This window comes from Apodemus sylvaticus, chromosome 11 (assembly GCF_947179515.1).
Source record: "Apodemus sylvaticus chromosome 11, mApoSyl1.1, whole genome shotgun sequence".
NCBI lineage: Eukaryota > Metazoa > Chordata > Mammalia > Rodentia > Muridae > Apodemus > Apodemus sylvaticus.
Genome location: NC_067482.1, coordinates 9,360,546 through 9,377,474, shown reverse-complemented (window position 1 = coordinate 9,377,474; position 16,929 = coordinate 9,360,546). Strand labels below are relative to the sequence as shown.

Sequence of the window (16,929 nt, the reverse complement as noted above, 5' to 3'; positions counted from 1 at the left end):
GAGACAGAGACATAGACATAGAGACAGAGACAGAGACAGAGACAGAGAAATATAAACATATCCTGAAAAGGTTTTGAATAAAAATGGGAAGATAAAGAGCTAACAATGATGATAATAGTTTCTGAAGAAGGAGACCAAAAGAGCCAGGCATAGCGGTGTATGTCTATAATCAATCCGAGCATTCAGGCGCCAAAGGCAGGAGGATCAAAAGTTCAAGTCCAGCCTGGACTGTATAATGAAAGTCTGCTAAAAAAAAAAACAGCAAAAACAAACAAACAAAAAACAAAAAAGCAAACAAACAAACAAAAAACAAAAGTAACCAAAGAAACCTTGTACAGAATACTCTGACAGAATACAGAATGTAATAGTGGGGGAAATATAAAAACCACACATTGAAGGAGGCCATTTTACACCTGAAAGTAGTGGATCTGGAAGTCCAACTTTGACACATTGCCCAGTAAAGTTACTAGACTTTAGAGGGAAAAACCTGGGAGCATTTTAGGGGGAAACAAATGATTTATAGTGACAGCAAAATTCTTCTTGTCAGATGTTTTCCAGTTAGAAAATATGTTTAGATTTTCAAGGAAGGTATGTCAGTTTATAATACCAAACACATCTGACTTTCAAATAGATAAGGCACCTGCAATCACAATATTCCAGAGCACGGAAGAATATAGTTGCCAATGAAGCTTTTCTGAGAAATCTATTGAAGAACTAGTTATGGAGGCTGGAGAGATGGCTCAGCAGTTATGAACTCTGGATGCTCTTCCAGAGAACCAGGATTCAAATCATAGTGCCCACGCGGCAGCTCAGGACCATCTGTAGCTGCACCTCCTACACACCCTCCCCAGGCCTACTGTGTGTGTGTGTGTGTGATGTGAGGTGGTGGTGGTGGTGGTGGTGGTGGTGGTGGTGGTGTGTGTGTGTGTGTGGTGTGTATGGTGGTGGTGGTGTGTGTATGTGTGTGTGTGTGTGTTGGTAGTGTGTCTGTCTGTCTGTCTGTGAGAGCATGCATGTCAAGGCTCTCAGTTTCTACCATGTGTGTCCCCAGAATAGAACTCAGGTCACCAGGCTTGGCAACAGGCTCCCTCACCTGCTGAGGCATCGCCCTGCCCCCCTCAGCTGTTTTTCTTAATCTTATTTCTGTAGTGGTGTTAGCACTGTTACTCAGAACCTGTTGAAAGCATACTGTGAGGCAAATATAAAGAATAGTTGTGGGACAGTCTGAATCTGACTCCCCTAATATACTTGCTAACTGGGATTCTGGGAGCAGAAATTAGAAGACACAGATGTGGGGGCTGAAGAAATGGCTCAGAGGTTAGGAGCTCTGGCTGAGTTCAATTCTCAGCAACCACATGGTGGCTCACAGCCATCTAGAATAAGATTTGATGCCCTCTTTGGCCTGTAGGCATACACACAGTCAGAACACTGTATACATAATAAATGAAGAAGAAGGAGGAGGAGGAGGAGGAAGAGAAGGAGAAGGAGAAAGAGAAAGAAGATGACATTGGGGCTAGAGAGATGGCTCAGGGGTTAAGAGCACTGACTGCTCTTCTGAAGGACCTGAGTTTAAATCCCAGCAAGCAGGGCTGGAGAGTTGACTCAGAAGAGCACTAACTGCTCTTTTTTAAGAGGTCCTGAGTTCAATTCCTAGTAACCACGTGGTGGCTCACAACCATCTGTAATGGGATCCCATGCCCTCTTCAGGTATATCTGAAGAAATATACTCACAGTATACTCACATAAATAAAATAAATAAATATTTTTAAAAAATCCCAGCAACCACATGGTGGTTCACAACCATCCTGTGTCTGAAGACAGCTACAGTATACTTACATATAACAATAAATGAATCTTTTTTTTTTTTAAGAAAAGAAGACAACACAGACATAACACCAAAGAGGTTATTTATGTGCATAAACTCATGAGTTATTTCATCTCTAAAATACACATTTTCTGGTTCTGTCCCATGGAAAGGTCAAAGTTACTGATACAGCCTTAAGAGCATTCCTAGCTCTGGCACTGTCATCTACCATCACCATCAATCCCCTAAAGGAACACCGGCATCTGGGGAGCTGACTGTGCTGGAATAGGTTAGAAAGCACAGGATGATTCTAAAACAGATGGTCTCGCAGCAGCACCTAAGGCAAGAGGGCGTGAGCTTAGATGGTGTGGAAGACAACAACGGCACACACACAGGATCATGCAACAGACAGTGGCTCGCACCTAGGATCGTGCGAAGACAACAGCGCGCACCTAAGATCTGGCGGAAGACAACGGCACACGCACACAATCGCACTTAATCGCGTAATCACATTCATTTCTTCTCCAGTGAGGCAGGCTTGGGTGGGGCAAGGTACACAGGAATGTACACCAGGAAGCAGGGGTCCGGGATGTCTTCCTCCTCGCATCTGTAGGAAGTGCCGAGGGGCTGGCGCCTGCCGGTCTGGTTGGTTGTTGTAATGGGAGATTCCTGGCCAGAGAAACAGCATTACTGGAGCCGAGTTCACTGATTGGAATGCGCAACCCAATGGTGTTAAGATCTGCTAGATGCTTCTCAACAGGCCAACTTTTTTTTTTTTTTTTTAGTCATGATTTTTAATTACGTGTATCTCTGTGTGGCTATATACACGAAAAGGTGAAGTGTCCACAGAGACCAGAAGCGGGAATCCATTTCCCTGGAGCTGGAGTTATAGGCAGATGTCAGAGGCCTGATGTGGGTGCTGGGAACTGAACCCTGGTCTTCCGGGTAACTCTCTCTCTCTCTCTCTCTCAGACCTGGTATTCACAGAGATCTGCTTCTCAAGTGCTGGGATTAAAGACACACAACTCACACCAGTCAGCTTCCCAATTTTAAATGCTCACGAATCACTTAATGGTGTGTTACTGATGTGATGGTTTTGACTCAGCAGGTCTGAGTTGGGGCAAACTGTTGTTTGTTTTTAGATTTATTTTATGTATATAAATGTTTTGTCTGCATGTATCCATGTGCACCACATACATGCCTGGTGACCAAAGAGACCAAAAGTGGGCATCGATCCCTTGGGACTAGAGCTACAGACAGTTGTGAGTCACTGGAAGAATAGCCAAGTTTGTCAACCACTGAGCCATCTCTCCAGCCCCAAATTCTTTTGTGTGCTTCTCTCTCTCAAGTCAACGCAGATGTACCTCTCTAAGTAGCTAACTCCTGTGAACAGAGTAAGAATCTTCTGGACAGAAGGCTTTGCTTTTTTCTATGGATGATATAAAATCTGGAAATAGAGCTTTTAGACATGAGCCATGAGGAATAAGAGTCCAGCATCCTGGGAAGAGAAATCCTTCCTCCTCCCCTGTCCCGCTTGCCCCTCCCTGGGAAGGAACCCAGGGCTTTTCGAGGGGGCTTTGCACCATCTAGGTTAGTACTATATCTCAGAGTGACACGTCCCTTTTACATGGAAAATGTTTAGTAAAACTGCTCCTACAACAACCAGGAAGTCAGGAAAACCTTCCTTTCCAGATAGGGGCATTCCTCCAGGAAAGAAATCCCTGGCCGTGTGGCTGGTTTTGTTTGGCAAATTACTGCCAGTCTAATCCAAAGTGAGGATGAAAAGAGACTAAAACATCTTTACAGCTCTGAATTTTGACCACATTAAACACACCAGTTGTTTATACATTCCTACATGGCTGCAGAGACTTGGAGCAGAGATGTTTTTTCCTGGTTTTCCCCTCCTTTAAGATTTTTGGAAACAGAAACAAAAACCAACAGAAAACACAAAATTAGCCAGGCAGTGGTGGTGCACGCCTGTAATCCCAGCACTCTGGGAGGCAGAGGCAGGCGAATTTCTGAGGCCAGCCTGGTCTACAGAGTGAGTTCCAGGACAGCCAGGGCTACACAGAGAAACCCTGTCTCAAAAAACCAAATCAAAAAATCCAAACCAACCAACCAAACAAACAAACAAACAAAAAAACCCAAATTAATAAAACATATCACTTCATTTAAAACCCCCTTTCAGATGATTTGTAGATTGCTACCATTAAAAATTAACATGAAGAATGCCTTGGCTGGGCTGGAGAGATTGGCTCAGCAGTTAAGAGCACTGGCTGCTCTTCCAGTCACCCCCGTGGCAGATCACAGCCATCTTTAACTCCTGATCCAGGGGATCTGAGGCTCTCATACAGACGTACATGCAGGCAAAATACCACTGTACATTTAAAAAGAAGGAAGGGAGGAAGGAAGGGAGGGAGGAAAGGAGGAAGGGAGGGAGGAAGGGAGGGAGGAAGGGAGGAAGGGAAGGAGGGAGGAAGGGAGGGAGGGAAGAAGGGAGGGAGGAAAGAAGGAAGGGAGGGAGGAAGGGAGGAAGGGAAGGAGGGAGGAAGGGAGGGAGGGAAGAAGGGAGGGAGGGAAGAAGGGAGGGAGGGAAGAAGGGAGGGAGGGAAGAAGGGAGGGAAGGAAGAAGGGAGGGAGGATGCATATCTGAGGCTCAGGAGGTAGCTCAGATGGTAAAGCGCCTGCCTGGTGCTTGTGAGGACCTGAGTTGCCATCCTCAGCTCCTCCCACTCCTGTGAGAGCCCTATAAAAGCTGAGGGGGGTCGCCGCCCGACCCCCCTCACAAAGTGCTTGGTGGCATGCATAGGTGGGTCCTTAGAGCTCACTGGCCAAACTGCCCAGCCTGTTGCTGAGCTCCAGCTCTAATTGATGATTGGTGAGCTTCCTATTTCAAAAAATAAGGTGGACAGCAAGAGACGATGAAACCTAACATCAGCTTCTGGCCTACACACACACACACACACACACACACACACACACACACACACACTGCATCGCCTAGCTAGGAGTGGCATCATGTGAATATAAGGCCATGTGGGAGTGGAGATCTGGAGGATCAAAAGCACAAGGTTATCCTCAGTTATTATAAAATTACAAATTAAAGGCCAACCCAGGATACAGGAAATTCCAACTCAAAAAAAAAAAAAAAAAAAAAAAAAGACTGTTCAGGGGCCTGGAGAGATGATGGCTCAATGGCTAAAAGCCCTCCAGAGGCTCTGAGTTCAATTCCCAGCAACCACGTGGTGGCTCACAACCATCTGTAATGGAATCTGATGCCCTCTTCTGGCATCAGGTGTACATGCAGATATTGATATAAATGAAATAAATTATTTTTTTTTAAGAGAAAGGAAGGATGTTCAGGGGGAGGCAAGAGAGAAAGAATGTGAATATGTTGAGTATGGAAGGAACCAACTATGGCAGGTTTCACAATGACTTCTAGAAAGAACATTGGGCATCAGGAACAAACTCTTTGAGCTTTCTGAATATTCAAAGAAATGACAGTAGAAACAGATGCAGAAAAGCCTCTATTGTTCAAGCCTTAGTGGACTCCAGAGAAGGAACAGGCTCACCGACCGCTTAGTTATAGTAACTCTCAATTCCATCTGACACCATCTGCTTCCACTATACCGCACATGTGACCCCAGTGAGGTCGTGTGTCCCGTTTATGATACACAGGTCGAGGTTTGTGCCACAACTTCCTGATTATACTTTCAGAGATTTCAACTTCCTGTAGTTAATAACAGTTTGAAAAGGTTACACGGGGGATTTCAGAAACAAGCAAGCTCTAAGTTTCCAGCTGGGCACTGTGATGATGTCTGAGGAGCTTTCTCTCTGCGCTTGCTAGGGACTGGACCAGTCCCCTTCGCTCGGGGGCGGGGCCATGCATGTGTCTGCTGCTCTCCTGGAAGTCACTCGGGAGCTGTCCCGATGATCAGATCTGCTATCGGTCCTTGCCTTCAGGTAATCTTTATTGTACTTAGCCACACACAGAGTGCAAAGGGCGGCCACACTGCCCATCCTGACAAGCCGAAGAGAGGTTGGTTACGTGAAAAATGAGGTCCCAATAAGGAACAAAGACTAATCCCACGGGGGTTACTAAACTCCATAGTAATTCAGAAACATTGAGCGTGTTGTTATGGTTGCGCTTTTGTTTGCTTGTTTGTTTTTGAGACAGGGATTCTCTGTGTAGCCCTGGCTGTCCTGGAACTCACTCTGTAGACCAGGCTGGCCTCGAACTCAGAAATCTGCCTGCCTCTGCTTCCCAAGTGCTGGGATTAAAGGTGTGTGCCACCACTGCCTGGCTGGTTGTTCTTTTTTTTTTTTTTTAAGATTTATTTATTTTATGTATATGAGTACACTGTAGCTGTACTGATGGTTGTGAGCCATCACGTGGTAGCTGGGATTTTGAATTCAGGACCTCTGCTTGCTCTGGTCAGTCCTGCCTTAAAGATTTATTTATGGTTAAATCTAAGTACACTGTAGCTGCCTTCAGACACACAAGAGGGCATCAGATCCCATTACGGATGGTTGTGAGCCACCATGTGGTTGCTGGGATTTGACCTCACGATCTTCAGAAGAGCAGTCAGTGCTTTTAACCGCTGAGCCATCTCTCCAGCCCAGTTGTTCTTTTACACCAGTGTGTGAATGTGCACTTTTCCATCCATGCATACATGGATGCCGACAGCCTTCCTACATCTGTCTCTGCCTTATTTTCATGAAACTGGAAGCTTGCTATTTCTGCTAGATGGGCTGGCCAGGGAGCGAGTGCCCAGAACCTATTTATCAATTACATGAGTGCCAGGCGTCCAAACTCCTCCTCTCTACACGCTGAACCATCTTCCCAACCCTACATGCTGGATTTTAACAATTGCTTTTGAAAGACTTATCTTTTTAAAGATTTATTTATTTATTTTATGTATATGAATACACTGCAGCTGTCTTCAGACACACAATAGAAGAGGGCATCAGATCCCATTATGGGTGGTTGTGAGTCACCATGTGGTTGTTGTGAACTGAACTCAGGACCTCTGGAAGAGCAGTCAGTGCTCTTAACCATTGAGCCATCTCTCCAGTCCAAGGCTAATTATTTTTATTTCATGTGTATGTGTGTTTGCTTGTGTGCATCACCACGTGTTTACTGCTTCTGTGTGGGAGCTCCAGGAGGCCATAGGATAGCATCAAATTCCCTAGAACTAGAGTTACAGGAAGTTGTAAGGCACCATAAGGATAGAAATCGAACCCAGGTCCTCAGCAAGAGCAGCAAGTGTCTTAACCACCAAGCCCTCAAGAGGTTTTGTGCTGTTTTGTTTTCTTAACATCCTGAATTTTGAGCTTATGTAAAGGTGTCAAATAAAATGACAGGAGCCCATTCTTCAGATCAAGCTCCTACTCCTTCCAGACTATCATTGTAAAATGGTGTGAGTCACGGCAGTGCAGACCATCAAACTATTTATTTCACCTTCAGAGAAACGACGATGAAAGAGGCTTTTTTTCAAAGAAGCAGATTCAGTGAGCACACTGGTGAAGCTCCTTTGGTGCCTCATACTTTCACACTCAACTAAACAAAAAAACAAAACAAAAGAAAAGAAAAACCAAAAAACAAACAAAAAACCCAAGATGAAACAAAAACGCAAATTAACCTAAATTAACCTAAAGTAACCAAATGAGTCATGTCTGACAAAGAAAAGAACAGACAAACCCCTGTCCTTTCCTTTTGAGACAGGCTCTCAGTGTGTGTCCCAGACTGGTCTGGAGTTCCAGATGGGCTTGCGGCCTGCATGAGTCCCTCACCCCAACAACCTGAGTCCTGGGACCACAGGTGTGAGCCACTGTGCCACACTCACCGTTCCTTGTTCCAGTCCTTCGTTCTTCTGCCTATATAACGTTGTCCCTTCTCTTGGAACTTTACTTTGAGAAGTGTCTGATTCTGAAATAAAAAATCTGGAGATCCTTAAGTTGTTGTGCTCTTATTCTTGGTGACACTGAATGGGAAGCCGAACTCTCTTCCTCAGGGAAGGCAGCTATTCTACTGCAGAGAGGACACAGATGGTAGGATGGATGGGTTGTGGCAGAAACTGCTGATTCCCTTCGTCCCTCGTTCCCTATGTCCATCTCTTTCTCCTGCCTCTTTTTTCTCTCCCTCATTCTTGGACTAGGAATTTAGTCTAGGATCCCTGCACAATAGGCAAATACTCTACCACTGAGGTGTAATGTGCGCCCCAGCCTTAAAATTTTTTTTATTAATTTTATTTATGTGAGTACACTGTAGCTGTCTTCAGACACACCAGAAGAGGGTTTGGATCCCATTATAGATGGTTGTGAGTCACCGTGAGGTGACTGGGACTTGAACTCAGGACTTGTGGAAGAGCAGACAGTGCTCTTAACTGCTGAGCCATCTCTCTGGCACCTCTTACCCCCAGTCTTTATTTTTTCCTGTTTGTTTATTTATTTATTTATTTAATATTTTTATTTTCTATATTCTTTGTTTACATTCCAAATGATTTCCCCTTTCCCAGATCCCCCCTCCCCATATGTCCCATAAACCTTCTCTCCATCCATTCTCCAATCACCTCCCTCCTTTTTTTCTCTGTCCTTATATTCCCCTCCAATGCTACATCAATCCTTTCCAGGATCAGGACCTTCTCCATACTTCTTCATGGGAGTCATTTGTTATTTGATTTGGGCCTTGGGTATTCAGGGCTTCTGGGCTAATTAATATCCACTTATCAGAGATTGCATTCCATGCCCCCAGTCTTTATTTCCTTACTATTTTCATATTGCTCCCTCTAAGTTGTCCAGGCAGGCCTTGAGATGTCTATGCCGACAGACTCCGTGGACACAAAGGCTGTCCAGCTGGAAAGTGAGCTTCCAGACTCACCACTGTTAGGCATTCTTGCCGAAAGAACATGGTCTGAACGGTGCAGATAAGCTCCACTTGACTTAGTTTGTCTTGCTCTGTCCCCTTCTCCAAAGAAAGAACATGCCATTTGTAAGACGCCAAGATGGCGAAATGCTTTAAGTTTAGTATTTGTTGTAGGTAAGTCTACACAAAATTACAGTCCTAAATATATCGGACTGGAGGGCAAAATACTAGATTTCTCCTGTTATGTGTGATTTGGAAATACCTGCCAAAATTTGTATGCACCTTGACTTGTTTTGGGGAGTGTATTTTACTTGCACACATCTTACATCATGCACACATAAGGTCATTCACTGCACCATTGGCTGTTCTATTTAAAAAAAAATTCTTAATATGTCCTGTATGTTATAACATACCATCACTACTTTAAAAACAATGATAAAAGGGACTGGTCGTATATGGCTAGGTCACCAGAAAGAAGAGAAAACTCTAAAGGAGAACAATAAGGCGTGTCACTTTCTGTGAAAGGAAGAGAATGCAAAAACCTTACATTTATTAGATTGTATTTTTGGAAAGAAGTTTTGTACGAATACACGAATAAGAAATGGAACCACATGTAAATGTAGGATGACCACATTACTTGTCACTCGAGTAACAGGTTCTTTTTGTTTGTTTGTTTTTTGGAGATTTTTTTTTCGAGACAGGGTTTCTCTGTATAGCCCTGGCTGTCCTGGAACTCACTCTGTAGACCAGACTGGCCTTGAACTCAGAAATCAGCCTGCCTCTGCCTCCCAGAGTGCTGGGATTACAGGTGTGCGCCACCGCCGCCCGGCCCAGGTTCTTGATGAAGGGCAGTATTACTAATTACTTCAGAACAATAGGTGAAAAAACAGCATTGTCTGAACAAAGTGGTGTGTATGACCAATACTTTAAAAAGACACAGAATATAACAGGGAAAGGGAGCACACAAAGCCCAAAAATATCTGCGTATGTAGGTGTGTAAATCTATACTACATCTTAGAGTTCTGTGGCACAGAGTTGCTAGTAATTCCAGGTGTATAGACTTGAACTCCTGATCCCCCGGCCTCCACTTCTGGAGTGCTAGTATTACAGTGACCACCATCAAGCCTAGCTATTTATTTGTTTATAAGGGAATATGCCAAAAGCAGTCCACTATTATCATAAACTGTGCAGTTGAGTTTCCTCACAAGTGGAGAAACGCAGACATCAGCACACCTGGATGCTAGTGATTCATCGTGGGAGGATCATATTCTTGATCGTGGTATATTCTCTCCCAGGAAAATTATCTGAAGAACCACCTGTCTCCATTTCAGACATGAAGCCATCTTATAGTAAAGACTATAGTAAAGATTAGGTTCCTTTCTGTTTATCATTAAACCTCTGTTCCAGACAAACTAGGTGCCTTCTTGTTTATGATGAAACGGTTGTTTGTCAAACATTGGGCTATTCTCCACCTGTAACCTTAACTACAAAGTGTTCTGCACTGCCTGTCCCAGGAATAAAAATCATTCTTTGCTTCAAGAAGTGGTTCATAGCCACCTTGCAGCCTTACCTGCTGCATAGGTTACACGACCACCTATGACTACCTTGTTATGGCTACCTGTTGTGATTACCTTGTTTTGCCCGCCGCCTAGTTTGTCTGTCAAATTCCCCATTTGGAACCTCTTACCCCAGAGATATAAAAGCCTTTTCTTTCTTACATCCAGGGCTGACTTATCGAATTCCATTTTAGGGGAAGGCAGCTCATGTACATAAATAAAAAGCTTGCTTTCATTAATTGCTTGCTTTAATTTGGCCATGACAGTTTGGGTCAGTTGTATTTTTCCTCGTACCTTTGGGATTGACATTCTGTGTGTGTGAGTGAGTGTGTGTGTGTGTGTGTGTGTGTGTGTGTTGGTTGGTTTTTGTTTTGTTTTTTTTTTCTTCAGTGTAGGACTATAGTGAACTGGAACAAATCTTTACATAGGTAGTTTAAGAGATGCCTTAAAGAATGGAGCGGAGAACGATAATAATCAGACCCGGAACTTAGGAAAAACGATGTTATTTGACGTGCCGGGACCTTACTGAAGTTGCACAAAGTACACGCCTTCAAGTTCTTCAGCCAATCCCAGGTCGGAGCGTGAGAGCCAGCGTCTCTTGGGAGACCTGGGCGGTCCTCAAACCGGAGCAGAGGAGTCTTGTGTCACTCAACCCGGAGGGCGGAGCTAATTCCGGCTCCCATTACCGGCGCTCTAGCCCACAAAGATGCTACTCTATGGCATCTCGCGTCCCCTCTGCCCGCCTTCTGGAGGACCACACTCGGTTTCTTCTTGGCAGCGAGAGGTCCCGCAGCCGTGGCTGAGCTGGAAGAAAGATGGCGGCTGCCGTGCGACAGGATTTGGCCCAGCTCATGAATTCAAGCGGCTCTCATAAAGATCTGGCGGGCAAGTGAGTATTTCCTAGGAGTACAGAAGTAGGGAGGAAGCCGCAAATTTGCCTTCCTGGAGGCGACGGGCGCTCTCGGGTGGGAGGCTCGAGCTAGGCCTGACTCAGGGGGGCGGGCCTGAAGTCGGCTGTGGCGGTAATTGCTGGGAGCAGCAGAAAGCTGTCGGGACTGTGTGCTGGGGTCCTGACCGTCCTACGGCCCGGGGTGACTGCCAGCTTCTGAAGTCCTTGATAACGCCCTCTGCGCGTTCCTTTGGCTTCTGGAAGCGTGGTAAGGATGGTGACGGCTCCCCCGGCGGCGGGCGCCTGCCTGCCTTAGTGTCTCTTCGGCGAGCCCAACACACGAGTTTGACTGTTTGCTGCCGCCCCCGCCTTCGCCTTGTTGGAGGTAAATTTTTATAATGGACTTTGATGCAGAGTTGTTGTGTTGTGTTTTAAGAGATGGCTTTCCAGGATTGACAGGGCCTGAGAAGGTATGGACGATGTGGTCATGTGGTCCAGAACTTCTCCCTTCATAGCGAGTGTGGGTCCTTATATTCTGGATACTTTCAGTCTGTCACCAACTCTGCAGAAGAGAACACGGGCAGAATGTCCTCGGGCCCAGGCTGCCTAGAACAGTGATATTCCCAGGGGCTGCTTTGGAATTTTGTCGAAACCGTAGGGTGCTTAGAGCCACTCCAGGTCAAAAATTGAGACCTGTTTCAGTCCCCTCAAGCAGCTGTTGAACAGCTTTAGTCGTCTCTCTGTAGAGTTCACAGTTTTGCTCTCTAATGAAAGTGTGCCTTCAGTTGATCCTAACGTTTACACCTCACAGCTGGGAGCATGTTGGTCTAATTAATGAAATATTCTTGCTCAAACCTACCCATCGAAATGGTGCATGTGTTAGGTGGCCATTGTGCTGGGTTTTCTGTGTAGAAAATACAGTCTACTTTATTAGTGGGAAATTTAGTTGTATATCCTGGGCTTAACTACATCAATCTCCATTTTTCTGCTTTAAAAAAAAAAAGGTAGGGTCATGGTGAGACTTAGCCTTATCTGATTTCAAAATGAGCATGTGTCTGTGTACCAATTACACTTCAATAACTGAGCACAGTTTCTGGTGTATGGAAAATGTCATACAGTTATTATTAAGCAGTCAGTAAGTACATACGACTTACTCCAGGAGCTGGAAATAGTTGACTTATGTCTCTTCATTGTTTGGTCTTTTTCCATGTGTTAATACTTTTATAGATTTGGATAGAAGTAAAACTAGCTTATGTATTCCCTCATATTTCCTTTGGTTTTTTTTCTCTTTATTACAGAAAAATGTAAGTTCATTAGTTACCAGCTAAGATACAGGTGTTTGAACTTGAAAGATTTCTGAAACTTACCTCTTTAGCTCTGAATTAGAGATGAACAGTAGCATGTTTCCAGTAGGGTGTTTCTTTTGCCTATTGCAGCTAAATAAATACACAATTTAGTGGTATAAAAGTGCCCCCCCCCCAACCCGGGGATTCAGTGTGTAGCCTGGCCAGTTTTCTTGATCCTGCCTGGTTCGGTTATGCAGATTAACTTGGCTAGCAGTTGCATTCGGGCTGGCCTGCGTGGAGACCTGGCAGTTAGTTGGCCGGGTCTTTTATTCTCACTCCATAGTTTAACTTTGGCTTTCTTCTGGGACGTCCTTGTCAGAGTGCTCTGGCAGGGTAAGAATGGATGCTGCGAGGGTTGAGGCGAGTCTGACAAGGCTCACGTCGGCTCTGTAATACTGATGGAAGTGTAACAAGACCAGTCCGCTAACTCCTTAGAAGCAAAGTGGTATTGCGCAGGAGTGTGGATGGAGGTGGAGTGCCTATCACGATGGAGGTCTATCACGTGGGTCTGTTAAGAGTAGATGAAATAATTTGCTTGGTAAATGATAGCCCATGTGGTCTTAGTTGGCACCCCCTCAATATTGCTTTCTTTCTTAATATTTAGCTTATTATTTTTATGTATGTTTATGAGTGCCGTGTGTGTGTGTGTGTGTGTGTGTGTGTGTGTGTGTGTGTATGTGTGTGCAGGTGCCCGTGGATGGTCAAAGACGGAGTGCAGTCCCCTGGGCCTGTAGTGCCAGGTAGTGGTGAGCCCCTGGGTAGGTGCTAGGACTTGAACTCAGGTCTTCTGGAAGAGCAGCAAGCATTCTTTTTATTTTGGAGCCATTTCCAGCCTTCAGTGCTTGTCTAAGAATATTCTTGCCTTCCCTTTAGGTATTTACCTCGTACTGTCTGGTAAGAATGAGTCACAATGTTTACTCATAACAACACGGTTCTGTAAGCCACATAGTTTACGGTGTACATTGTCAGCGTCATCTGTTCATTTAAGGTGTTTGTTTTGGGAACTGAGACACAAAGGCTTCCACTTTAAGGAATTATAGAGGACAAGACTTCTGATCCTGATTCTTTCTGTTCCATACAGTGTGGTGTTCAAGAAATGTTGGTTAAATCAGTGACAAGCAAAGGCTTAGGGTTAGGGGGCATAACTTCTATTTGAATCCAGTTTTTTCCCAAAAGCTCACTTTTAACCATCCAGACAGTATTGCTTCTCTTGTTCTTTTTGTTTTTTTTTTTTTTAAGATTTATTTATTTATTATTATATGTAAGTACACTGTAGTTGTCTTTAGACACACTAGAAGGGGGCATCAGATCTCATTACAGATGGTTGTGAGCCACCATGTGTTGCTGGGATTTGAACTCAGGACCTCCAGAAGAGCAGTCAGTGCTCTTAATCTCTGAGCAACCTCACTAGCCCGCTTCTCTTGTTAAAAGCTCATTTAGACATGCTTTCTGATGTTATTTAAAGTTAGTATAAGTAAATAGCCATATAAATAGCATTTTGTTGTGGTTGTTGCAGATATAGGCTGCTTTATATATGTGATATATATAGGTTGGGGGTGTTTTGTTTTATTTTGTTCTTTAATCTCTTATAAAGGTTCAGAAGAGCAGATCAATCTCTGTGAGTCCAGGGCCATATAAAGAGACCCTATCTCAAAAAAAAAAAAAAATCCAAAAAACAGAACAAAAAGCCCCCAAAGTTTTAGAAGAGGAAGAGAAAGAGTGGAGAGGGAGCCTGTGAAGGTAGTTGTTGGGACAGCCTGTTTGACTCAGCTGGCTAAACTACTTGGTTCTGAACGTTTGATTCAGACGTGACCTCCTGGAAACCTGTTTTACATGCACACACACACCCCATCCTCACACCGTAGCTGCTTAGATAGTGTCCTGTGCGCAGCTGGAGCCTGCTTTCACGTGGACATAGATTAGATTGCTTTGTCTGGTCATTTCCTCACTGCCCTGACCAGAATTCGGTTTTTAAAAAATGTTATTTCTGGGCTGGAGAGCTGGCTCAGCGGTTAAGAGCACTGACTGCTCTTCCAAAGGTCCTGAGTTCAAATCCCAGCAACCACATGGTAGCTCGCAACCATCCGTAATGAGACCTGAAACCCTCTTCTGGTGTGTCTGAAGACAGCTACAGTTACTTACATATAATAATAAATAAATATTTTAAAAAAATGTTATTTCTTTGAGGGCAGATATGAGGGCATGAGTTATAGATCTTTGTTGAATGAATCTGATGGAAATGTGCCCTTTAAAACTTCCTCCTCCTAGTTCTAAAGTGTGGAAGGTATCCAGAGGAGGCTGGGGGGGGAGGTGTGCTTTGCAGTTTAAACATTTATTTTTTTGTTTGTTGTTTTGAGACAGAATTTCTTGTAACCCAGGCTAGCATCTAACACTGTAGCCCAGGATGGCCTAAAACTCCTTCCAAATTTCTTTTGCCTCAGGCTCCCCAAAACTGGGTTTACTAATGTGCCCTGCCAGGACCTACTAACATTTTATAAATTGTTAGTTATAGAAGACCTCTCAGTAATAGAAGACCTTTGTTTACCAAGAAGACTATGTTTTCAGAAGGAAGAAAAATAAGATTGTACTGTGCTCTAGTGAGGTAGACTTTGGATTAGAATTTTCTATTAATGGAGGAATAGAAGTGTGAGCATACACACTTTTGTCTGCAGTGGCAGAGAAACTGGGTAACCTCAAAAGCCCCTTTTGACTCAGATTCTTTGGTTCTCTGCTAATCCTTCAGGGCAGTTTAGTGATTCCCATGTCCAAAATAAATACCATTTGTGTGCCAAACACTATGTGGGAGTAGATAATGTTATTGGCCCCATTATGTGGACAAGAGAAAACAGAGAAAATTACTTTTTAGTTTTTTTCAAAGCAAACAGCTTTATTTAGGAAAAGTGAGAAAGAACTTCTGAGAGTGGGAGAGACTGCAAAGAGAGGACTATACACAGACAGACACACATGCAGAAAGAGAGAGAGAGAGAGAGAGAGACAGACAGACAGACCAACCGACCTGTAGTCACATAGCAGTCAAGCCTAGTCGGTGAGCTCCTAACTAAATGTAACCACAATTTTGGCCTTATATTATTTTGACCAAACTTGGCTTTGTTTTTTTGTTTTTTGTTTTTAGTGTCTCGTTCATGACCTGAAACTCCTTATCTATAGTTTATAGTCACCTCAAACTCATGACAAACTTCTTGCCTCAGTTTCCTAACAAAAATGAAATCTTGTTTTATACTACAACTTTTGATTATCTTCCCCCAGTATTTCCCATTGCCACTAAATTGGAATACAATGTTTAAAAAACGAGAGATTATTTCTCGTAAAAATTGTGTTAGCACGCACTTGCTTTAATTGTGGCCATTTCACTCTGATGCATTTATGTAAGTAGCAGTTGAGTTTTTATTGAGAAATAAGCCACTGAAAAAGTCACTGAGTGACTTAGAACATAATAGCGTAGTTTACAGTTTTGGAGGTTAACAGTTTGTCTTAGGCTGAGGTAAATAATTATCTGCCCCAAATGGTCCTGCTCCCACTTGGTCTCCCACAGGCATGTACAGTGAGCTGTAGACCAGTACAGGGACAGCTCTGCTTCTGTGCGGTGCTTGGCTAGTGTGACACCAGGGTCCCAGAGATAATGACACATTCAAGGCCTCCAAGGTCCAGGCTTAGAAGTGACACTTCATCTGTGCTACATTAGCTTGGTCAACAAGCTGAGATGGAGGAGACAAAAACTTTTATGTGAAGAGTAACAAAGGCAAACGCAGAGTGACAGATAAATCAGGGAGTGAAGGAGATGCAGCCACCAAAGTGTTCAAGTATTGAAGTTACTCGGCTGAGCTTGCTTGGGAAGCCCAGTGGATAAGAGTCTCTAAACAGTCCTGGGGAGGGTGTTGTGTCGCCTGCTTACCTGTCTACCTCTTGTTTTGGACAGTGTTTATTCTGTAACTCAGACTGGCTCACTATAATCTTCTGCCTCAGCTTTCTACGTATTGCGATTACTGGCATGAGCCACCATTCCTGCCTCAGTAATGCCTCCTCCTCTTTATGCGTCTTCTGGTCTAGACTCCAGGGAAACTGTTCAGAACAACATACTGGAACTTCTTTACCTTCTCTCTGGTGTTTTCCACTTCAGTGCTTCATTCTAGATGGTTCTTCAGACCTGCTTTCTGGGTTAGTTGTCCTTCAGCTGTCTCATCTGCTGTTGAGTATTTAAGTTGGTTATAATATTTTTCAGTTCTGTAATTTCTGGTGGTTGATATTCCAAAAGACACTTCACAGTTCTTTTTTTTTTTAATTTTTTATTTATTTTTTAATTTTTTCGAGACAGGGTTTCTCTGTCCTGGAACTCAGTCTGTAGACTAGGCTGGCCTTGAACTCAGAAATCCGCCTGCTTCTGCCTCCCAAGTGCTGGGATTAAAGGCTTGTGCCACCACGGCCTGCTTTAGTTTCTTGTTGAACTTCAA

General features: G+C 44.0%; 1 protein-coding gene across 3 annotated transcripts in view; it reads left to right on the top strand.

The window, feature by feature from the left end:
* Positions 1 to 10,978: 10,978 nt before the first annotated feature.
* Positions 10,979 to 16,929, top strand: part of Cops4 (COP9 signalosome subunit 4) — a 30,927-nt gene continuing 24,976 nt past the window's right edge. The window contains exon 1 of one of the 3 annotated variants that reach the window (XM_052198749.1): positions 10,979 to 11,114. In XM_052198749.1, the coding sequence (XP_052054709.1) occupies positions 11,041 to 11,114 (74 nt within the window). In that variant the 5' untranslated portion in view covers positions 10,979 to 11,040. The remainder of the gene's footprint in view (positions 11,115 to 16,929) is intronic. The other 2 variants (XM_052198747.1, XM_052198748.1) reach the window with 2 other exon arrangements.